Genomic DNA, 23,237 nt, shown 5'->3' with positions numbered 1-23,237 from the left:
ATAGGCTGAACACTCTTCTCCTAAATTTGGGAACAAGTCAAGAATGTCTGCTCTTACCACTTCTATTCAACATTATGCTGAAGGTCCTAGCCAGTGTAATAAGGCGAGACAGAGACAGAGACAGAGACAGAGACAGAGACAGAGAGAGAGAGAGAGCGAGAGCACAGAGATTTGCAAATGTAAAACTGTCTTTCTGTGCAGATGACATGATTGTGTATGTAGAAAACCCTAAGGAATATACAAACTACTAAAACTAATAAGCAGATTTAGCAAGGTTACAGATTATAAGATCAACACACAAAATCACTGTATTTCTATATACTAGCAACAACAAATTGAAAACTAAGATTAAAAAATCAAGCAATACTATTTCCAGTAGCATCAGAACATCCATTATCTAACAATATATACCCAGGAAAAGACTTCTACCCTGAAAAATCACAAAATATTGCTGGGAGAAATTAAAGACAAACTAAATAAGACCTGACTGAAAGACTCAGTATTGTTAAGCTCTCCATTCTCCATATAGTGATATATAAATGTCACAAAATCTCTACAAAGCTTCCAGCAGGCTATTTTGAGGAAACAGAAAAAATGATTCGAAATTCTGCATGGAAATTCAAAGGATACAGAAGAGCCAAAATGACTTTGAAAAAGAATACAGTTGGAGGGCTAACACTACCCGATTCCAAGACTTATAAAGTTATAGTAATCAAGACAGTGTGATATTGGTATCAAGATGGACAAATAGATCAGTGGAACAAAACAGAGTCTAGAAATAGACCACAGACATATAAAGAACTGAAATTTGACTAAGGCGCCAAAGCAATTCAGTGGGGGTAAAAGTTTTATTTTTCCCCAAATGGTGTGGACCATGTAAAATAACTGTTTAGAAAAAAATGAACCTTGGGACTTCCCTGGTGGCTCAGTGGTTAAGAATCCGCCGGCCAATGCAGGGGACAACACGGGTTCGATCCCTGGTCCGGGAAGATCCCACATGCCGCGGAGCAACTAAGCCCGTGTGCCACAACTACTGAGCCTGTGCTCTAGAGCCCACAAGCCACAACTACTGAGCCCGTGTGCCACAACTACTGAAGCCCACGTGCCTAGAGCCCATGCTCCGCAACAAGAGAAGCCACCGCAGTGAGAAGCCTGCACACTCCAACGAAGAGTAGTCCCCGCTCGCTGCAACCTAGAGAAAGCCAGCGCGCAGCAACAAAGACCCAACACAGCCAAAAATAAATTAATTAATTTAAGAAAAAAAGAAAAAAATGAACCTTGACCTCTATCTCATTCCATGCTCAAAAATGAATTCTAGATAGATTATCAGCCTAAACATAGAACTCAGAAACAAAGTTTATAGAAGAAAATATAAGGCAGTATCTTCAGTCTTGAGGTAAGCAAAGATTTCTCAGACCAAACACACAACGCAAAAACAAACGATCAAAAAAACGGTAAATTGAACTTCATCAAAACCAAAACTTTCTGCTCAATAAAAGACTCAATTAAGAAAATAAATAAAGACTGGTAAATAAATCTGCAGCAAATATATTTGACAATGGACTTATATCCAGAATATAGAAAGAACTCCCCTAAGTCAACAACAACAAAAATAATGCAATTTCTAAAAATGGGCAAAAGACTTGAACAAACATTCCACAAAAGAAGATATATGAAAGACAAAGGAGCACATAAAAAGTGCTCAACACCATTAGTCATTAGGGAAATACAAGTGAAAAACACAGTGAGGTACCAATTCATGTCTAACAGAATGGTAAAAATATAAAAAAAGATTAGCAACATCAAATGCTGGTGAGGAAGTGAAGCAGCTGAAACTCTTATTCATTGCTGGCAGGAATATAAAATGGTCCAACCACTTTGAAAAACTCTGGGTATTTTTTATGAAGTTAAATATGTAACTTCCCCAGGATCCAGCAGTTTCACTCCTAGGTATTTACCTAAGAAAAATGAAAGCATATGTCCACAAAAGGTCATAGATAAGAATGCTTAAAGCAGCCTTATATTCATAACAATCCCAAACTGGAAACAATCTAAAATCCATCAGCAGGAGAATGGATTTAAAAATCTTACATTGATATAATGGAATATTTAGCAATGAAAAAGAACTTCTGATATACTCGGCAATATGGGTGTATCTCAAAAACATTATGTTAAGCGAAAGTAGGCAGATACAGAAGGGTACATACTGAATGATTCCATTTTATGACACCAAAATATGGCAAAACTAATCTATAATGATAGAAATCAGAGAGTGGGGGTGGGGAGACTAACTGGAAATGGGCACAATGGAACTTTCTGGGGGAATGGACACGTTCTCTTTCTTGTTTCTGGTGGTAATTTATATGGGTGTGTACAACTGTGGAAATTCATCAAGCTGTCCACTTAAGATGTGTGAATTTTACTGTATGCTAATTATATCTTTAAAAACGATTGCAAATCAGAAGTCAGAAATGCAGTTTTCAAAACCAATTAAAGTATTATTGGTTTAACTAACCTATTTAAATAAGGCACTAAATGAACAACAATTTGTATTTTTCGTTTCAATAAAACTTGTAAATCGGTGGCGGTTATTTTCCATTGGCTAGAGCACGAGGAAGAAGCCCTATTACATAAACTGAAACATAAAATGGCACTACGGAGAACGTGATTCTATCTGTATACATCAAATGAAAAGCATGTATAAATTATTACCGTAGAACACAAGAGTTCCAACAAATGTGTTTACATAAAAAACTGATTACAGTTCTTGACTAATAAGAAATATGACCACTCTCCTTGAGAGTATAAAAAAGGGTCAGGTGCAAGGCCATTTTTATGACTAAGTTGAAGCTGCTGTTTGGAAAAAAGGATGTAACTTCAGTTGTGTTAAAACATTTATCTCCCACAAACTCCCGTGAATCTTTCTGCTGCTAGCCCGCACAAACTGGGGGTCTTAGATGAAAATCACTGAAGTCTAACTAAAAACCCAAAAAGTGAATTAACTTACCCAAGGCTTCACAGTCAAGCAATGAACTGGGATTAAAATTCAAGTATCTCGATTCTCTGTTATGATTAATTAATTCCACAAGGATGTTTTAAGTATCTACTCTTCTAGGTTCTGGAGGTAAAAGGAAACCTTACTATCAAGTTGGTCAGTGATAAAGTCTGACATTTATGTAGCACCTAATGACTTATAAAGAGCCTTCACATTTGTTGTGAAGTGACCAGGATAGTATTATCACCTTTATTTTATTGATGAGGAGAGAGACCCATATAGAAGTAGCAGGTAAAGCTTCTAGGCATATATCATTTTAGCTAAACGAACTAGAGCTACCTTGAGATTGCTTATATTTTCTAAAAAACAGGACTTCCCTGGTGGCGCAGTGGTTAAGAATCCACCTGCCAATGCAGGGGACACGGGTTCGAGCCCTGGTCCGGGAAGATCCCACATAACGCAGAGCAACTAAGCCCGTGCGCCACAACGACTGAGCCTGCGCTCTAGAGCCCGCGAGCCACAACTACTGAGCCTGCGTGCCACGACTACTGAAGCTTGCACGCCTAGAGCCCGTGCTCTGCAACAAGAGAAGCCGCTGCAATGAGAAGCCTGCACACTCCAAGGAAGAGTAGCCCCCACTTGCTGCAACTAGAGAAACCCCACACGCAGCAAAGAAGACCCAAAGCAGCCAAAAATAAATAAATTTTAAAAATTAAAATATTTTAAAAAACAAATCATAAAGTATAAAACATGTCTCTGCCACTTTAACCTGGCTGCTTCTTATGTTTCTTAATATAATGTTAAAAAAATTTATTTCTGTGGGGTTGCAACCCCTTAAATCTCTCCACTTTTGTTGTTTCTTTCTTTCTTTGGTCTTCACATTCCTTAATTGTAAACATCAATGTGCTTCAGTCCTTGGTTCTCTGGTCTTCGCTTGCTGTATTATCTCCCATCGTCAGTGTGCTTTGGTTCTCACACAGCTACGACTTCCAGATGTGGCTCTCCAACCCTGATCTCTCTCTTTAGATTCAGTTCTGAATTTCTACTGGCCTGATGTTATTTCCATTTCAATAACCTTCTACTCCAAATTCAACACCCATCAAAAGCTGATTTCATCATCTTCCCTGTAAAATCATCCATCCATCATTTTTCTATAATATCCAAACCTGAAATCTTAGCACTACCTTTGACTCTTCTCCCCCAGCCAGCAAGTCTTCCTCTTTTCTTCACAGTGTTTCCTGAACCTGTCACTACCTGGGTTTAGACCTGGCTGCTTCACATCTGGACTCTTAGGGCAGCCCGCCCTCCAGATTCTGCCTCCAGCCCCTATCCATCTACCTCTAATACATTTCCCACATAACCGCCAAATTAACCTTTCCTCTTCCTTGCTTTCATCTTGTCATTATCCTGCTCAAAAACCTTTGACAGCAACTCAACATTCTAATCAATGAAGTCCAGACATTCAAAGTTTCCCAAAACCTGACCTCAACTACTACTCTTCTCTATGTGAACCCAATGGCTTAGCCAAAATGATCCATTCACTGTGCCCCCAAACATACCTTATACTTTCCCACCTCTTAACTTTTGTCCCCGTTATCCTCCCTCTGCTAAAATGCCTTCAGGGTGTCTTCACGCTTCAAACCTCTCTCTAAGCCTAACTGTCCTCTGTTCTACCTCAGCTCAAAGGCATCTCTCACCTTCAACTCTGCATGGAACATACTGTCTGTATTATTCAAATGGCACTGTCTTGCTTTTCTCCATTTCGAGCAGGTGTATTATCTCTTTAGGTAGACGTAAGGTCAGGGATCAGCCATATCTAATTATTTTATAGCTTCTGTATCACCAAGTCCAAAGCCTTGCTCATAAGTCAGTGCTCAACAAATATTTGTTGAGTGATTGACAACCGAAGCTGTTTGCTACCCATATGAAGCTTGGAGCAGAAATTTTCCATCTTTAAAATGCTTGTAAGCATCCTCTCCTTAGCTGTTACATCGTTAGCTATACTTTTTACGGAGATTTCTCCAAAGTATGTTGACGGTGATCTGGTTACTGGGAAGGTGATCTGAGGAAGATACATGGTACATTTCTAAAACCAGACAATAAGAACAGTTCCAGAGATAGGGCTCCACATTCCACACAGGGACATCTTTTCCCTGGGCAGTTTTAATGCTTACAGTTCATCAACCCTTCGTTACCTTCCAAATTAAGTTAGCTGTCATAATTTTTTTTTAGCTGTAATAATTTTTTAATGTAAATAAATTTTAAGAAGTTAAATTTATATAACTGGCAAGGCAGGCCTTGGAGTCTTACTTCACTATAATGGACGTCCATCATTCCAGCATCTTCTTTCATTGCTCCTTCTTCATCTATATTGGGAGTAATTTTCTTGAAGGCTGAACATCCACTAGGGAATAACTCTGTGTGAATAAAAACCAGTGAAGTAAATTTATTTTTAAAAAGTGTTTTGTAAATAACAGATAGCCTTACAGGGATTAGTTACCCTTAAAAACAAACACATATTTTTGTGAGGATCAAAGTCATACGTGCAATTTTCAGTTACAAAAAAAGAATTTTACAAATTATTTCTACCTACTATACATCCTACCAGTCTTTTTACCAAATGGTGAGCTCAAGTTACTTACAAATAAGTTTCATTCTCTGACTATGCATCATCTTCAATGGCTACTATAGTAAATGTTTTCCTAATGTGATCTAAAAATTGTTATTAACACTTTGATCCTGTGTACGTTTATGGTCTGTCACCTAAACAAAGAGAGCATGTACTTTTCAGGTAAACATCGAATGAGCTTTTGTAGTCATCTCTAGCTCCTCACTTCACTGGAGAATTGGAAAAGTGGGTTGTTAGCCTAGCCTAGGACTTGTAAAGAGAGGCAAGAAATAAAACAGATGCCAGGGATGAAGCATCCTTAGAGAAACAGGATAGGGCGCTGGGAGAACCAGAGCTTTTGGAGTTAGATAGACCCAACTCGATCATTAATTGTGTGATTTCAGACATGTTTATCTCTCTAGGACTGTAAAAAGTTCCATCATCTGTAAAATAGAAACAGCAGCTACCTTATAAGAATTCAATGAAATGTAAAGTGTTTAGAACAGAACCTAACATATAACAAGTGTGCAATGAATTATTATTACCAAACAAAGCTACCAATAAATAAACTAGCTTTCTCAAGATACAATAATTGCTAGCAGCTCGTATAGTAAGTGACTGCAGCTGGACCCCTGGGAAGTAGGAAGTGAGCTCAAGCTGAGAACAGCTGCTGTAGGATTGTGGACCAAATTGTTACTGTCAAGCAAGAGTATGGGTATAGAAGGCCACGTGGTTGCCCTGCAGACTCTGGACATAGGAACATGTCCAAACACTACTGCTCTGGCTGCGTTTACCCCTAAGGGCGCTGTCATTTTATAGGTAAGGAAATTTTGGCTTCCTTATAACTGAATCTGCTAGGCAGTGGAAAATGGCTGGTCACAAAGGGGACAGCTTTTGCAATCTATTGTTCTACAACATCTCTAATAGTGATGCTCAGAAATGATGACCTACTCACGACTAAATATTTGGTAAGCTTCCTGCTGTTAGAGGTTGGGGAAGGAAGAAGGAAGGTTTAGGAAAGCCAAACCTCACATTGAGGAGATGTCTCAGCATTCTGATGGAAAAAAGGGTCATGTATCACGGCTTGGATTTTGACAACTCTTCTCGTCTAAGTGAATGCTAACTAGACATACATCTTCTGGTAAGACGCTTGATAGAAAATGAGGTATCAAGTCAGCATCACACTTCTATGAGAGAGAGAGATGGGATTCTGGTAAGGGAAGATGGGGTTATTCTGAAGCACTTTTTCAAAAATGGAGAAACCCATAGGGAGTAGTCAGTGGATTTCTGTTAGAGAAAAAGGAGAGGCAGAAATGAAAATAAGATTTACTTTGACCCAATGGACTTTAGGACCATTTTTGTTCCAAGAAATTAGGTAATAAAAGGCACTGAAGATAGAGCATGGCATGTTTCATTTCTGAGGATAAGCATGTCTAAAATGGTCTGTTAAATAGACTGCTAGGGGAATTCTATTCAAAGGGCTGGATCACAACATGATAAGGAGAATGTAAATCAATTCATCAGTTCCTTCTTCAACAGTCTTTCTATAAAAAAACAAATTCAGCTGAACTAACCATCATGCTCAGTGCCGTAAGTTGATTTATATTTGGGTTAATATTCCTTATCTTGTCGTGGACCAGTAAGAAACCATTCTCAGACTGGCAGTTGCGTCCATGGGGCACTCTGAGTAGCAGTGCATTAGGAGAACTTTTTGAAATTTAGGAGAAAATGTCCCACTTGATTACCTCTATGAAGTCAAGAGCTAGGCAGTTAAGGAAGAGGGCCCCAAAACTTGACTGAAGAGATAGTGTGGTCCTTAACAAAGAAAAGGGTCAATCCCTGAAGGCCTCAGGCAGCTAGGTCCACGACTGGGGGAAAAATCCTGTCTACGCTGAGGATATTATTACTTTAAGTGATTCCCAAATCTAGGGTTTCTCTAGTAGGCCGTGATTTAGGGGAGGACAAAAGGGGCACACTCCTATGCCTGAGATCAGATGAGACTAAAGCATCTTGGGAAAGAGTCTTCCAGGGTATACCTTAAGTAGAAGGAGGGTAAATTATGGGTCTTCTTTTGGACTTCGCTGTGTGTATCATCTGGTGTAAAGACTACTATTATGGATTTTCAGCGTCAGAGTCCACTATTCTTGCTAAGTGTATTACCTTGAGTCCTATGCCTGATGACGTTATCTCTAGCTAGAAAAGCCTATATATCCCCTTGTTTGCTTAAGTTATCAACACCCACCAAACTATCCAATGATAAGAGGACTCTCTTGTTTGTTAGGGTCTTTAAAATGCTTAGGGAAAATTCTGATTCCCTTTAGTCTTGTTTAGTTTAGTCTTGTTTCGGATGAAACAAGTTGCTGAATCTAGGCCAGTGTATATGTCCCAACAGAGGGAGGCACGTGTGTGAGGGCTCTCCCGTAGCCCTCTGTAGCATTCTATAACATGGCCTTGGAGGCTCTGCTTTGAATCTTTCTGGTATGTGACCTGGATTCCTGATTTTGCCCTTCATAGCTGTAGCTTCTGTATTCCTGATTGCTGTCCAAGGGAAAGCAAGATGCAAACTGTCCAAGTAGAGACCACTACACCTTGAGAACAAATTGTCCCATGAAAAAAGCAGGGAGGAGTTTCGACGATGGGAAAGCAGTTCAACCCTTGATAAAATAAGACTGCTGGTCAGAAGAGGGATAGGAGGTAAAAGCGGAGGGCAAAAAGGGAAAAAGCTGTGATTGGGAAGGAAGTGGGTAAAGAAAAAGCTTTGCAGAACGTAAACTTTCAGAACCTGGGTATAAAGACTTGGCGAAGGGAACATTATCCTATAAGGCATGAAAAGAACAGACTCTATGGGAAATGAAATTCCTTTTCCCGGGGTGCTGGAGGAGCTCTACAGGCCTGAAGCTTTGCTGAACCTCGGATGCTATGTGGTGGTGTAAGAATGCAGACTTGATTCTTGTCTTCCCTGGGGGAAAACAGTTGTGCACTCTCTCAGGAAGAGAAGAGGAAGAGGTACCTAAGTCTAGGCTCCAGAGAATGAGATCTAGAACATTTTGAGGTTTTCAGACAAAATAAAAATAAGGAAATTTAGATCTGTTTCTTATTACATATTTTTGGGAGTGGGAGTAACTCACACCTAGTATCACCACTTAGAGATAACTTAGGGAAAGGGAAGAGAATGATGACCCTTAAGATCTCTGGTACAAAGAGCAGGAACTCTGGCTGCCTGAAAGATGTCTGAGGGTGGCGGTGGGACAGGGAGAACTGCACACCTCCTCCCCCTTTCCCTTTCAGTTCAGGGCCTGAAAAATGAAAAAAAGGATCTAGAAATGGGCCCTCACTGGTGTTCTGTGGTCACCTCTGGAGGCCAGGGGCCCATTTCCTTGCTCGCTTAGGCAACCACCCAATGAGACAAACTATTTTTTTTTTCTTAAAAACTCTAAACAGGAAATCATGTGTCTCCAATGCATCAGCTATAGCATTTCATTCCATCCTGATGAAAAAAAAGCTTTATAATGACTTCAAGAGAAATAGCACAGGACTTTGAGAAAACAGAAAAATTCTGGCAATCGATACGTCAAAGATTTTGTCTTCATTAGCAAGGACACTTGATAGAAAACACAGGGCTCTACAACTGCTCAATTATTTTTGTTGAATAAGTGTGTCTTAAGTATAAATAAAACCTTTTTCTTCAGTCCTGCACTCAAACGTACTTCTATTTACTCTGTGAATATCCAGGTCTTATCTAGATCATGGATTTCTCAGACTGAATGACAGGTTAACAGATTAAGTTTTTAACTTCTGTTTTAACATCAGTGGTCCACCTGGGTATAACTGTCATAGCTGAATCAGCTAATTAGCAAAATCAGGTGTTTTCGATCATTGGCACAATTGAAGCTAAGGGGGGAAGTCCTGAGGATTTTACTACTGCCACCATTTTAGAATACGATTTTCTAGTTTGAGTAGAATTTTCCAGGCTTAAAAATAGATGGCACCTATAAATAAATATGTAAACCTCTCCTATATTTAACATTATTATTATTTTTTTTTTTTGCGGTACGCGGGCCTCTCACTGTTGTGGCCTCTCCCGTCGCAGAGCACAGGTTCCAGACGCGCAGGCTCAGCGGCCATGGCTCACGGGCCCAGCCGCTCCGCGGCACGTGGGATCTTCCCGGACCGCGGCACGAACCCGCGTCCCCTGCATCGGCAGGCGGACTCCCAACTACTGCGCCACCAGGGAAGCCCTTTAACATTATTTTTTGTTTAAAATGCAAAACATCATTTTTTTCCTACTCAGAGAAGGGCTCTTTGATTTCTGTGAAGGATAAATTCTAAAAAAAACCTTGAAGGTATTATGAAATAAATACTTAAATGACTAGTTAAAAGCACTGTTTCCACTTGTTGAAACATGTCACATTGTTTGATGTTCAGGCTAGCTGCCTCAAGCTAATGTCCAAAAAAAACCCACAGCAATATTTAAGTTGCTATTTTCTCCAGTACTATAGTTATAATTCTAAAGCTTAAGAACTGATAATGGAGATTAATAATTCTTGATTTTTGCTTAGTTTTAAGGTCTTTGCACTTGTGAAAAAAATTCTAAGGAAGTACTTTAATACATTTAACTATTTTCAATATATAAAGGGTTTATACTCAGTAGACAAAAAACTCTTATTTCAGATTTCTACTACTGAAAAAGATGAGATTATATTAACCTGATATACCTGAAAGACACACCTAAAACTTTATTTAGTACCATGTTTAGGGCTCTCATATTTGTTAGTTTTTTGCAGCTGCAGGTGTGCAATTTCAATATGTGTTTTTACTGCAATTTCTCAGGCATACCGGTGATGTAGGAAAAAAACCCTCAAACAAGGCCTTCTTCTGATAATTAATCCCATTCTCCATGTTGAAACCACTATGTACTAAAAAGAGAATACTAGAGTATACCAATTTCAAAATATGGATTGTTCAAAAGAAATTCAGTATCAAACAGAAAGTGTTAAATTTAAAATGAATCTACATTTTAGTCATGCTATCTGGGAAGAAAGATACATAGTTAACTGTAGGAATTCTGGAATTAAAAAACAAAACAAAACATGGTAGTGTTCTCAGAGCCAAAACCGCAGCAATGTGACTCCCACAAGATGGTTTCATTCTGCCCAAATGTCATTCATTTGACTGCATTCAAGGAAATAGCTTGGCAATTGTGATAGATAGCGGGAGATTTCTTTGCAATGTCCATTGCCAATCAATTTTTAAACCTAACTCAACTGTTTTACTATTTAAGTACAACAGTCAACAATACTAATTTTGGAAAGGGAAGCTTTCAGGAAGATTCCTGAATTAGACTTGCTGGATCCTGAGCCCTTCAAGACCATGACTCCTTTTTGTGGCCCCCTTCCACCCCTGCAACCAGCCCCAGCTCTATTGAGACATAATTGATATCCCACACAGCGTAAGTTTAAGGTGTATGTGTTGATTCGATACATGTATATATTGTGAAATGATTACCACAGTAGTGTTTATCACCACACATAATTACCATTTTGGGGGGAGTGAGAACATTTCAGATCTATACTCTTAGCAACTTTCAAGTATATACCACAGTACTGTTAACTATAATCACTATGTACATTAGATATCCAGAACTTACTCATCTTTTAAGTGGAAGTTTGTACCCTTTGACCAAAATTACCCCATTTCCGCTACCCCTGGCTACCACCATTCTACTTTCTTTTTCTACAAATTTGGCTTTCTAAGATTCCACGTGTAAGTGAGATCATACACTGTTTGTCTTTCTCTGACTTATTTCACTTAACATAATGCCCTCAAGCTCCATCCATTTTGTCACAAGTGGCAGGATTTCCTTCTTTCCATTGATTATATGTGCCATGTCTTCTTTATCCATTCATATAGATACATTTCATATGTTTTCATGTTATTAATAAGCATCCTTTCATTTCAGCTTGAAGAACTTTTTTCAGCATTTCTTGGAAGACAGGTCTAGTGGTGATGGACTCCCTCAGCTTTTGCCTGGGAAAGCCTTCATCTGTCCATTTCTGAAGGACAACTTTGCTGGATGGAGTATTCTTGGTTGGCAGTTGTTGTTGTTTTTCTTTCAGCACTTTGAAAATCTCATCCCACTCTCTCCTGGCCTGTAAGGTTTCTGCTGATAGTATCCCATAGATCACATAGGCTTTCTTCACTCTTTTTCATTTTTCTTTTTTCTCCTCTGACTGGATAATTTCAAAAGTCCGGTCTTCTAATTCAGATTATTTCTTCTGCTTGATCCATTCTGTTGTTAATACTCTCTACTGCGGTTTTTTCACTTCATTCATTGTATTCTTCAGCTCCAGAATATGTTTGGTCCTTTTTTGTGAGATTTCTATCTCTGTTTAACTTCTCATTTTGTTCGTGTATTTTCCTGATTTTGTTGAATTTTCTGTTTTATTGTGGCTCACTGAGCTTCCTTAGAAGAGCTATTTTGAATTCTTTATTAGATAAATTGCAGATCTCCATGTCTTTGAGTTTGGTTACTACGAGATTATTGTGATCCTTTGGTGGTGTCATGTTTCCTTCATTTCTCATGTTCCTTGAAGTCTTCCATTGCTATCTTCACATTTGAAGTAGCAGTTACCTCCAACCAACTTTCCTGACTGATTTTAGGAGAGAACAACCTTCCATCTGTCCTGCTGGGGATTCTGAGGCTTTCACAGCCCTGCTATGGATACACCTGCTCCACGGTTCTCGCTCCCTCTTATGACAGAATTCTTAAGCGTGTATGTCTTTTCTCCATCATGCAATACACCAGGCCAGGTGCTAACAGCCTCCCATTTGATCTCCCAAGGGTGATTCTAAAGTTCAAGCTTGTGGTCTCTCCCTGGCCCACCGATTCTGGCTGGTTTTCTGCACATGCTCACTAGCCATCTGCCTTCAGGAGCACGCACAGAGATCCAGCTACGGTATGTGGTTGAGGCGCGTGGAGCACCAGGGGTGCCTGTGGGCCAGCTGGGTGGGATCCACAGGCTAAATGTCTCCAGCAATTTGTTGGTGGGCTTTTTGATGGAGTCTGTGATGCGGTTAGTAGGATCTGTGTCCCTGTGATGCCCTCTAAGTCCGATGGGCTGCGCTCCCAGCCTCTTCCTGCCCCCCACTCATTCAGTTCATGACTCAGTACTCTCGATGGGGCAGGAGAGAAATGGGCCTCTTTGGCAACATCTGCACTGCTGGGAAAGGCAGTACCCACTCACATGCTCTCACTTTTCCCTGCAGAAGAAATCACGGTGAGAAAGTCTCTCTTGGCACTGAGCTGTGCCACCTTGGGGAAAGGGTGACACGAGTGAAATCAAACTGTTCCTCTTATCCTCTCCAGTGTATTCAAACTTGTATAATTTTTGCTCCGACAGCACGCTGGAACTTCTCCACTGGACTTCTGGACTTCCCCCAAGGCTCCCTCATCTGTGGGTGGTTATCTAAAGACAGTGTTCTCCAGGGGATCCCGGACTGCAGCTGAGAGGGGCTGGAGGCAGCTCATAGGCCACTGCAGGGTCCACAGACAGGACACAGATCTGTCTGCCTATTACGTGATGCATGGGTGGGTAAAATTCCTCCCAGGTCCCTTGGCATGTGGTGCTGGATCCCACAACTCCCACAAAGGCACTTACGTCCATGTAGGGATGCCAAATTGTTGTTGAGATGGGTATACAAACGAGGGACATCTTATAAGGCCATCTTGCTGATGTGCCAACTCCCTTTTAATACCAAGATATTGTTGCACTAAAGTGGCTGTAGAGATCTAATTTGTGGGCAGTTGTTGGTAAAGTTGAGGCAGATAGGGGAAAATAAGTGGTGTGTATTATCCAGGGCCTCTCATAAGCCCTGAGAATTTCATTTGTGGCAGTCTTCCAGGGAGACAGTCTTGGAGAATAAACATTGGGCATCAGGCCTGGCCCTGTACTATTTAGCTTATTCTTGTACTCTTAATGAAAGCAGAAGGCAAATGAACAATCCCGTTTTCTTTTATAACAACTTCTGTTTAACAGTGAATAAGGCTAAAGGTATAAACACATTTTTCAGAGCTCAATCATATCACATTCACAGGTGCAAGCTACAAAGATAAAAATTCTTGTGCTAACTGAAGTCCTCCCCATCTTTAAGAACAGAAATGCCTTACTTTTTCGATGAAGAAACTCTGCAACCAAACCTGCTACATGGACATAACACATTGCTGCCTGAAAAAGGATGACAAAGAAAGAACTGTCAGATTGCGCTCCAGGGTTTTGCAGGGTTGTGTTTAGAACAAAGCCATAAGTAGTCACCTCTGAAAAATCTCCATTTTTTATATGAATCTTTGCCATGCTATCAAGCCAGGTTTTCCTGAGCTCTGGGGTACTTGCATAGGACTTGGCTAAGCTATACTGGAGATCAATTAGCATTTCAGGGTCTTTCTCATGCTCCTTCATTTGAGCAGTGGCCATAAGAACAGTACGGATTCTCTTGGTCAAGTCTTTAACTTCTGTGGGAAAAGCAGTTGCCTAATATCAAAACAAACAAAAAAGACATGTTTATCAATATTACCAGTGCGCTCTAAGCCTAGGCATCCAATCCTGGGAATAACACACAACTTTTACCCCTTGTTAGAGATCTTGGTATTTGGTTCTTGGTTCTTGGCATGTAGCTTGCCCAAAGAGTTTTAAATTAATTCTTTAAAATATATCTCACTAGCTCAGGCTTCAAAAGCAATGAGTTTGAGGGCAGTATATTCATAATACATAAAAGCACGGACTTCGGAGCCAGTCTACCTGGCTTTGAACCCCAGCTCCTCCACCGTGAATTCTACAGCTATGAGTGTAATCTATATTCACTTTTATTGTGTAATTTTAGTTACAACAGTAACTAAAAATTGACAGCTTACTATGCACCAGGCAGTGGCCTAGGTGCTTTACATGTTTTAAATTTTATAACAACCTTATGAATTAAGTACTATTATAATTCATTTTACCAATGGAAAACCGAGGTACACAGCAGTTAAGTAGTTTGGCCAAAGTCTTGCAGTTGGTAAGTGGTAGAGACAGGATTTACACCCAGGCAGTTTGGCTCCAAAGCTAGTGATCTTAGTCACTCTTCCATACCGACAAGCATACTTATCCCATCTACCAACTACCATATACACTAAGGTGAAAACCATACTGCAAAAATTTCCAATTATGCAAATAAGAGTTTATGAATCACAGAACACTCTGAAGAGTTTAAAGAGATCATTAACTTCTCTCAACGTGTCTGTACCCAAAAACACGAAGTTCGAGTTTCCTCTTTATCTTGGGCACTATTAAGGAAGTCCTATTGCTTCCTATTAACCCCACTGGAGTAATCACATTTATTTGTAGGATTCAGAGAAGATGAGTAAGGGACAGGTACAGGGCTTTGGGAGCCTTTCAATGTGAATATAACCAAATGTGGAGAAAATTATTTTTAAAAGTGCCTTCTTTAAAGATGACTTTTAAAAATAATTATATATGTAAAGTCTCTTCTTATACATTAATAGAGATTCCATTTACTGGGAGAAAGCTATACTTTGTTGTACTAGAGTTTATTGGTAATGACTTCCCTACCAGGATAAAACTAAGTCATTTCAGAAATGAGTCATGAAAAAGATTTCCTATCAAGGAGGGCTAAAACAGACCCCATTTACTTTGAAAAAGTTGCTAACCCAACTTTTACGTAACATGGAATTAAGGATGGTAAGAACTGGTAAAAATAAACTCTTAGGGTATAAGTAAAAAAATCCTAAATGACATAAGCTTTTTCTGTGCTCATGGGATTAGTTGAAGCATATACTGATCTCCCGAGGAACCAGCACTGGCTGAAAAGCAAACTTTCCCAGCCTGACAATGGCTGGCACTACTCAGTGTTTTTTTCAGTTTCAGCAACATTCCTATGGGAATATTTTTTGGTACAAAGATTCGACACATCCCAAACATTAAGTATGCTGTGACTGTGGGCTTTTTTTTTTTCCAGATTTTACACAAATTGTCAAATTATGCTGAAAGATGACTTTTCCCAAGAATGGGGATGATTCCTCGGGGAGGAAAAGTTCTCTACTGGCAAAGGATTCTTCTTCCCTTGTACGCATGCATCACTGAAGATCAGAACCTGCTCTCCATGCAACAAAACAAAAAATGAATTTTCACAATGTTATAGGTTTTAAGCATATAGCTTGGAAAGAGGAATGGTGGTCAGGGTCTTGGGTTTGGCCTCAGCCAGCTGGTGCCTAAGAATGACAGCCTTGGACTTGGATTTGCCAATAAGTATCTCTGGTAAGCCCCAGTTAACAGATGATTCTTTAAACTCAGAAAAGCATCAAATAAGGAATCCCTTCTGTGCCACTCCTTATCTGCTGGCAAAGGATCAGGCAGCTGTTAGCTACTCTAATAAGTGAGGTTTTGTGAAATTTCAAACTCAATGCTTAATTAACCAATCTTATAAATGGTAACAACTGTTAAGAAAGGACCCATTTCTTTTTTGAGCAAGTTTAAAAATCAAGCCCAGAAAAAAATTGGAATCCTATCATAACTATGTATACACAGTATAGCCATTGATCCATCCATTCAAATAATATTGAATATCCACTGTGTACCAGGCAGTGTTCTAGGTGCTAGAGGTGCAGTGGTGTACAAGACAAAGCTTTGACTTGTGAAGCTCACATTCTATAAACTCTACACTATATAAAAATTGTAAATCCAACACACAGTTTAACGTGAGGAGTGTAAGCTTCCCTGACAGTGAACGTAGTTCTAACTTTTTACTTGAAGTGAGAACATACCTTCATAGGTCTGTCACTATTTGCAAAATTACTGATAATGGATAAAGACTCCTGAAATCTCGATCCTCCGCTTAGTGCTACATCAGCTATCAGCTGGCTTACAGCAATGATAATCTGTGGGAAGAAGCAAACACCATTTTTTCAAATGTCTTTTGCACAAATGCTGCTTATTTTCATCATTGTACAAACCTATAAGCACTCATATGAAATTCTTCTTTTGAAGATCCTACATAGTTCCATCAAAATCTATTTTCTTCATACATGAGGGGTTTAAACTCTTCTGTTGAAACAGCAACTTCAGAGGTTCCTAATTACAAATTTTATTGGGACTTTTCTTGGTTAGATGTGAAAAACCTTCCAAACTCACGGCACAGCTAGATCTAAAACTGTTTTCATAATTAGTGAACTAATACAATGGTGGTCAGGTCTCTACTTTCAATATGCCTGCTACGTAGTAGCTATGGCAAAGTTGGGAATAAATGACCTTTTTCTTGATGGTTTCTCATTTCTTTTCACTAGTCTATTTCAGTGTGCTGGACTTCCAACTCCAGCGCCTCAGCTCCCTTCTTTGTTTCTGACTGGGGCCTATCTAGTTTAGATAGCAGTATATGTTATGGCATATACATTACATGATGATAGCAGTATAATATAACAGAATGGTGCTTTTTAATTTCTCAGGCTCCTTTGGTTGAATGCTTAAATGATTCAGGCTAAGGGGTTAGTGGCTGGACGCTTTACCCCTGATCTGGAGAAGCAAGATACTGTAGGAGCTGAGTGCAGGCTCTTGAGTGAAACTGCCCTAGATTCAAATCTTGACTTTATCCATTATTCACTGAGTGGGTTTGAGAAAGTTAACTACCCCTCCTGTGCCTCACTTTCCTCATTTGCAATATGGGGATGATAACAATACCTACTTTATAGAGCTGTTATGAGGATTAAAGAGATCATAATCACAATACTACTACTTAACCACTTTATCGACCACTTAGAACCTGGTTCTACGTCTGCACATTTATTAATTCATTTATATTTGAATAAAGGACTTGAGAAAAATTGATGTTTTAACCCAGAAGAATGGACCCTACTGGGGAATTTTCAGATACACCAGAACACTAATTGCAGAAATGTTTTGGGGGAAGATGGTACTCAAGTGACACCTCTATGAAAGCAAATATTAGACACCCTAACATATAATGCTGGCCCTAGTACCCAAAAGTAACTATATAGAAGATTTTTACAGGAAGCATATACTTCTATCAGATTTTCACATCACTGACAACGTTTCTAAAAAGCTGCTTATGGCTGTTTCCTCATTTATAACCCAGTCTCCAATAAACAACTGCAACGGGCCAGACCAAGGCAGTGAAGACAGAAATATGACCAAGCATTTCCCATATTATGAAGAGGGCTACTGCCAAGAAGTCCCAATTGTTGTTTAATTCAGAGAGTTGTTTCACCAGATAAGCTAAAAAACATGGAGACGCTGAAAAACTGCCACGTACTCAGTGTCTATTATGTGCCAGGCACCATACACACTTTATTTTTAACCCTCATGATAACCCTGCAAGGTGAAACATACTTGGCCTCATTTTACAGATGAGGCAAAGAGTTAAGACAAATTGAGTATCTTGCCTAGGGTCACATAAGTAAGTAAGTAGCCGAGCTATGATTTAAGCCCAGGTAGGTCCAATTCCAAAGTCCATGCTTTCTACTAAACCTTGAGACTTCTCTCATTTTTTTTACTAACTGGGCATGCTGGAACATGAAAAGTACAAGTGCTTTGTTTGTTACTTAATCATCTCGTTTAATCCTCACCACAACCTTACGAGGTAGGTAGGGATATTTACCACTATTTTACATATGAGGCAACTGAGGCACCGAGAGGCTAAGGAAGCCCTTGCTAAGGTCACAGTGTGTGATAGTCCTGGAATCTGGAATCTATGCTCTTAACACCTATGCTGTAGAGTAGTGCTGCCCAACAGAAATATGATCTGAGTCACATGTGTAATCTGAAATTGTCCAGTAGCCACATTAAAAAGTAAAAAGACACAAGTGAATTTTAATTTATTTTACTTACCCCAATATATCCAGAATATCATTTCAACATACAGTCAATATAAAACAATTGAGATATTTTACTTCTTTGTACTTAGTCTTCAAAAGCCAATGTGTATTCTATATTTACAGGAGATCTGAATTCAGACTAGCTACATTTCAAGTGCTAAATGGCCACCTGTGGCTAATAGCTATTGTACTGGATTGGGTAGCTCTAGATCTTGACATAGAGGCTAAAGATTGAATAGAAGAAAGAAGAGGAGCTTTGGTTTTCACTGACCTGCAGATGTGTCCTCAAAAAGGTTTTCCTTTTGGTATACTCAAAGTTGTTTCTCATCAGAAGATACAAAAGTGCAGAGGCTTCATTCCTGGTTGAGCTAATCTTTGATGTGCAGCACTTTAAAACCTCATAGCAAAATGCAGCACACATGTTTACCCTTCCTTTGAAAAAGGCTGAGGGAAACTAAAGAACAGGAAAAACATAAGTAAGTATCTGAAAACCCAATCATAAAAGCCAATCAACTACCAAGTGCCTACTATATTCTCACCTACAACTATGCTGGGTGCTTTGAGGATACAAAATCAACATAAGGCTAGGGCTCCGCTCTGGAGAACCCAAACTAGTTAAAAACATAAAGACCAGCATGTACTAATGACAGAACGATACAAGTCAGTATACAAGTCTCTACAAAAATGTGAGGTACTGACTATAAGTGCTACGGATCTAAGAAAAGCTCATAATGGTCTGGAAAAGAAGATGAGTAGGTTCTCAGTAATATGTATTAAATTAATGAATGACTGAAATGATGAATGATTGATGGGTCTCAATTTGGGCCTTAAAAATGGTTAGGACAATCTGCATTACTTACTCTTTTGCTTTATATTTAAACAGTTCCTTATATTATGAACTTCCAAATGCTGAGAAAATTATACCAGGCATCTATTCAGCAAATAAAGTTGATCTTTAAACAAAATGAGGTATAGATGAAGTGTACACACACAAACATAAACATGTGCATCCTCTATTCATAAACTGTTGATCAAAATACATGTTGGCATAGAAAAAGAGTAAAAAAAGTAACTAATTCTCAAAACAGGCAAGTGGCTGCTACCTTGAGAACATATTCACTCTGTTTTGTGGAAAATAAACTATACGTATAACATAGGCTTATTACAATCTTCCATGCTTACATGTCTAGGGAAGCAAGTAGTAAGCTACTCCAGGGCACACAATGGATGTTTCTCAGGGAGTGTGAAGCTAGAGGGCCACCCTTGCAAAATTATTTCTTGGGAATATTGAATTTAAACCCATATTATAGGAACCTATCTTCGTTTTATCACCGTAACACCAAGTGCAATGCTATGCAGATAATGAAAGTTTAATAAATGTTTTCTAGTTGGCAATTGAAAGATCTCATCAATAGTCTCACCGGATTAAACCAAATCTTGTTGGGCAAGATACTCTAGTATGAAAATAAAGGAAGGGAAAGCATAGCTTTAGTGTAGTTAATCCGCTGTAAGAAGTCTTCTACCGGAACTTCCCTGGTGGTCCAGTGGTAAAGAATCCGCCTTCCAATGCAGGGGACGTGGGTTTGATCCCTGGTCGGGGAACTAGGATTCCATATGCTACAGGGCAACTAAGCCCACGCACCACAACTACTGAGCTCGCGCGCCTCAACTAGAGAGTCCGCGTGCTGCAACTAAGACCCGACACAACCAAAAATTAACTAACTAAATAAATAATTTTTTTAAAAAAGGAGACTTTAATGTGACATCTCCTGACTTTAAAAAAAAAAAAAGAAGACTTCTACCTACATCACTTCTCTGAGTGGGCAATGACCAAAATCATCAATGACCTTGTAACTGCCAATTCCCAAGGACTCCCTTTCCACCTTATCTTATTAGACCACTCTGTACTGCATAATAATGCTGAGACTCTTTTCTCCTGTGGCTTCCATGATATCCTTCTCTCCTGCCTTTTTTCCTGCTTCTGTGACCGCTCCCTCTCATCTCCTCTATAGATTCCTCTTCCATCCCCTTCTATGTTGTTTTTCTCCCTACATTCCAGCTAAACCGGGCCTTGCAGTTCCCAGAATTTCAAGCTCTATCCCAACTCCAGGCCCTTGCACATGCTTGTGCTTCTCCCTAGAATGTTCTTCCTTACGCTTTTCAAACAGCTGGCGCCTTTTCATATTTCAGGTCTCATTTTAAAAGTGACAAACCTATCTAAAGTAAGGTAACTCCCACAAATCATTATTCTCTATCTCAACACCTTGGTTCCTTCCTAGAATTTGTGACAATTACTGTTTTATTTACTTGTTTATTTTCTGCCCCACCCTCCTTACCCACTGAAAGCTTCATGAAGGCAGAGACTAGGCTTCCAGGCTACTTTTTAAAGAGATTTTCCCCCACCCGCAACAGTTTTCTTAATAAAAATCTAATTATGGTGCTTTCATGCTCCCTGATACCTAAAAGATGAAGTCTAACTCCTAAGATGAGGACATAATCATCTGGTCCCCATCGACCTCTTCAGTCTCATCTCTTGCTGAGTCCATACTAAATCCTAACTCCAGTGCTGCAGAGAAACTTTTGCTAAATTAGTGTTTCCCGTCCTTCTCCTATTCACCCTCAGTTCTCTGTATAGACTTCTTTTAGACTAATGGTATTTGTGGATGTGCATCAATGTGTGTGTGTGTTCCCCTCTCCTGGACAGTAAACCCTCGGACTGTATCCCTGAAACAATATCTGACATCAGTAAGTACCTACCCAGTAACTGTTCGTTAAATGAATTATTTCTGAATCTCTTTCCCTTAGTTTCTCGTAACATGCTTGCACTGAACTCAGTTTTCCATTTATTTCTTTATCCAAAAAACTGTATTACAGAGAGGACTGGAGTTGGCAGCGTGAACACAGCCTCCAGGGAGTTAGTGCACCACGGCTAGCCAGGAGGGAGTCCGGGTAAAAGTCTGAACCTGCCGAAGAGGCAAGAGACTTTTTCTTCCCTCTTTGTTTCCTGGTGCGCAAGGAGAGCGGATTAAGAGCGCTGCTTAAAGGAGCTCCAGAGACGGGCGCGAGCCGCGGCTAAAAGCACGGACCCCAGAGACCGGCATGAGACGCCAAGGCTGCTGCCGCCGCCACCAAGAAGCCTGTGTGCGAGCACAGGTCACTATTCACACCTCCCTTCCGGGGAGCCTGTGCAGCCCGCCACTGCCAGGGTCACGGGATCCAGGGACAACTCTCCCGGGAGAACGCATGGCGCGCCTCAGGCTGGTGCAATGTCATGTTGGCCTCTGCTGCCGCAGGCTCGCCCCGCACACCGTGCTCCTCCCTCCCCTCGGCCTGAGTGAGCCAGAGCCCCCGAATCAGCGGCTCCTTTAACCCCGTCCTGTCTGAGCGAAGAATAGACGCACTCCGGTGACCTACACGCAGAGGCGGGGCCAAATCCAAAGCTGAGCCCCTGGGAGCTGTGAGAACAAAGAAGAGAAAGGGAAATCTCTCCCAGCAGCCTCAGGAGCAGCGGATTAAAGCTCCACAACCAACTTGATGTACCTGCATCTGTGGAATACCTGAATAGACAACGAATCATCCCAAATTGAGGAGGTGGACTCTGAGAGGAAGATTTATGATTTTTTCCCCTTTTCCTCTTTTTGTGAGTGTGTATGTGTATGCTTCTGTGTGAGATTTTGTCCGTATAGCTTTGCTTCCACCATTTGTCCTAGGGTTCTATCCGTCCGTTTTTTTTGTTGTTTTCTTCTTAAAAATTTTTTTCTTAATAATTATTTTTTATTTTAATAACTTTATTTTATTTTACTTACTTTATCTTCTTTCTTTCTTTCCTTCCTTCCCTCCTCCCTCCCTCCCTCTCTCTCTCTCTTTCTTTCTACTTTTTCTCCCTTTTATTCTGAGCAGTGTGGATGAAAGGCTCTTGGTGCTGCAGCCAGGAGTCAGAGCTGTGCCTCTGAGGTGGGAGAGCCAACTTCAGGACACTGGTCCACAAGAGAGCTCCCAGCTCCACATAGTATCAAATGGCGAAAATCTCCCAGAGATCTCCATCTCAACACCAGCACCCAGCTTCACTCAACGACAAGCAAGCTACAGTGCTGGACACCCTATGCCAAACAACTAGCAAGACAGGAGCACAACTCCATCCATTAGCAGAGAGGCTGCCTAAAATCATAATAAGGCCACAGATACCCCAAAACACAGCACCAGACATGGACCTGCCCACCAGAAAGACAAGATACAGCCTCATCCACCAGAACACAGGCACTAGTCCCCTCCACCAGGAAGCCTACACAACCCACTGAACCGACTTTAGCCACTGGGGACAGACACCAAGAGCAACAGGAACTACGAACCTGCAGCCTGCAAAAAGGAGACCCCAAACACAGTAAGTTAAGCAAAATGAGAAGACAGAAAAACACACAGCAGATGAAGGAGCAAGATAAAAACCCACCAGACCTGACAAATGAAGAGGAAATAGGCAGTCTACCTGAAAAAGAACTCAGAATAACGATAGTAAAGATGATCCAAAATCTTGGAAATAGAATAGACAAAATGCAAGGAACATTTAACAAGGACCGAGAAGAACTAAAGATGAAACAAACAACGATGAACAACACAATAAATGAAATTAAAAATACTCTAGATGGGATCAATAGCAGAATAACTGAGGCAGAAGAACAGATAAGTGACCTGAAGATAAAATAGTGGAAATAACTACTGCAGAGCAGAAGAAAGAAAAAAGAATGAAAAGAACTGAG

The 23,237-nt window shown here is 40.2% G+C and overlaps 1 protein-coding gene across 5 annotated transcripts in view; it reads right to left on the bottom strand.

The window, feature by feature from the left end:
* Window positions 1-23,237, bottom strand: part of DOCK11 (dedicator of cytokinesis 11) — a 189,445-nt gene that overhangs the window by 22,009 nt on the left and 144,199 nt on the right. For all 5 annotated transcript variants that reach the window (XM_079910668.1, XM_079910672.1, XM_079910670.1 and 2 more), the window contains 5 exons: window positions 18,755-18,937; window positions 16,420-16,533; window positions 13,916-14,131; window positions 13,771-13,828; window positions 5,306-5,412 (listed from right to left, as the gene is read on the bottom strand). In XM_079910668.1, coding sequence (XP_079766794.1) covers window positions 5,306-5,412; window positions 13,771-13,828; window positions 13,916-14,131; window positions 16,420-16,533; window positions 18,755-18,937 — 678 coding nt within the window. The remainder of the gene's footprint in view (window positions 1-5,305; window positions 5,413-13,770; window positions 13,829-13,915; window positions 14,132-16,419; window positions 16,534-18,754; window positions 18,938-23,237) is intronic.

The sequence above is a fragment of the Stenella coeruleoalba genome (genome assembly GCF_951394435.1).
Source record: "Stenella coeruleoalba genome assembly, chromosome: X".
Taxonomy (NCBI): domain Eukaryota; kingdom Metazoa; phylum Chordata; class Mammalia; order Artiodactyla; family Delphinidae; genus Stenella; species Stenella coeruleoalba.
The sequence above is the reverse complement of the archived record's forward strand: the minus strand, read 5'-3'. Positions and strand labels throughout refer to the sequence as shown.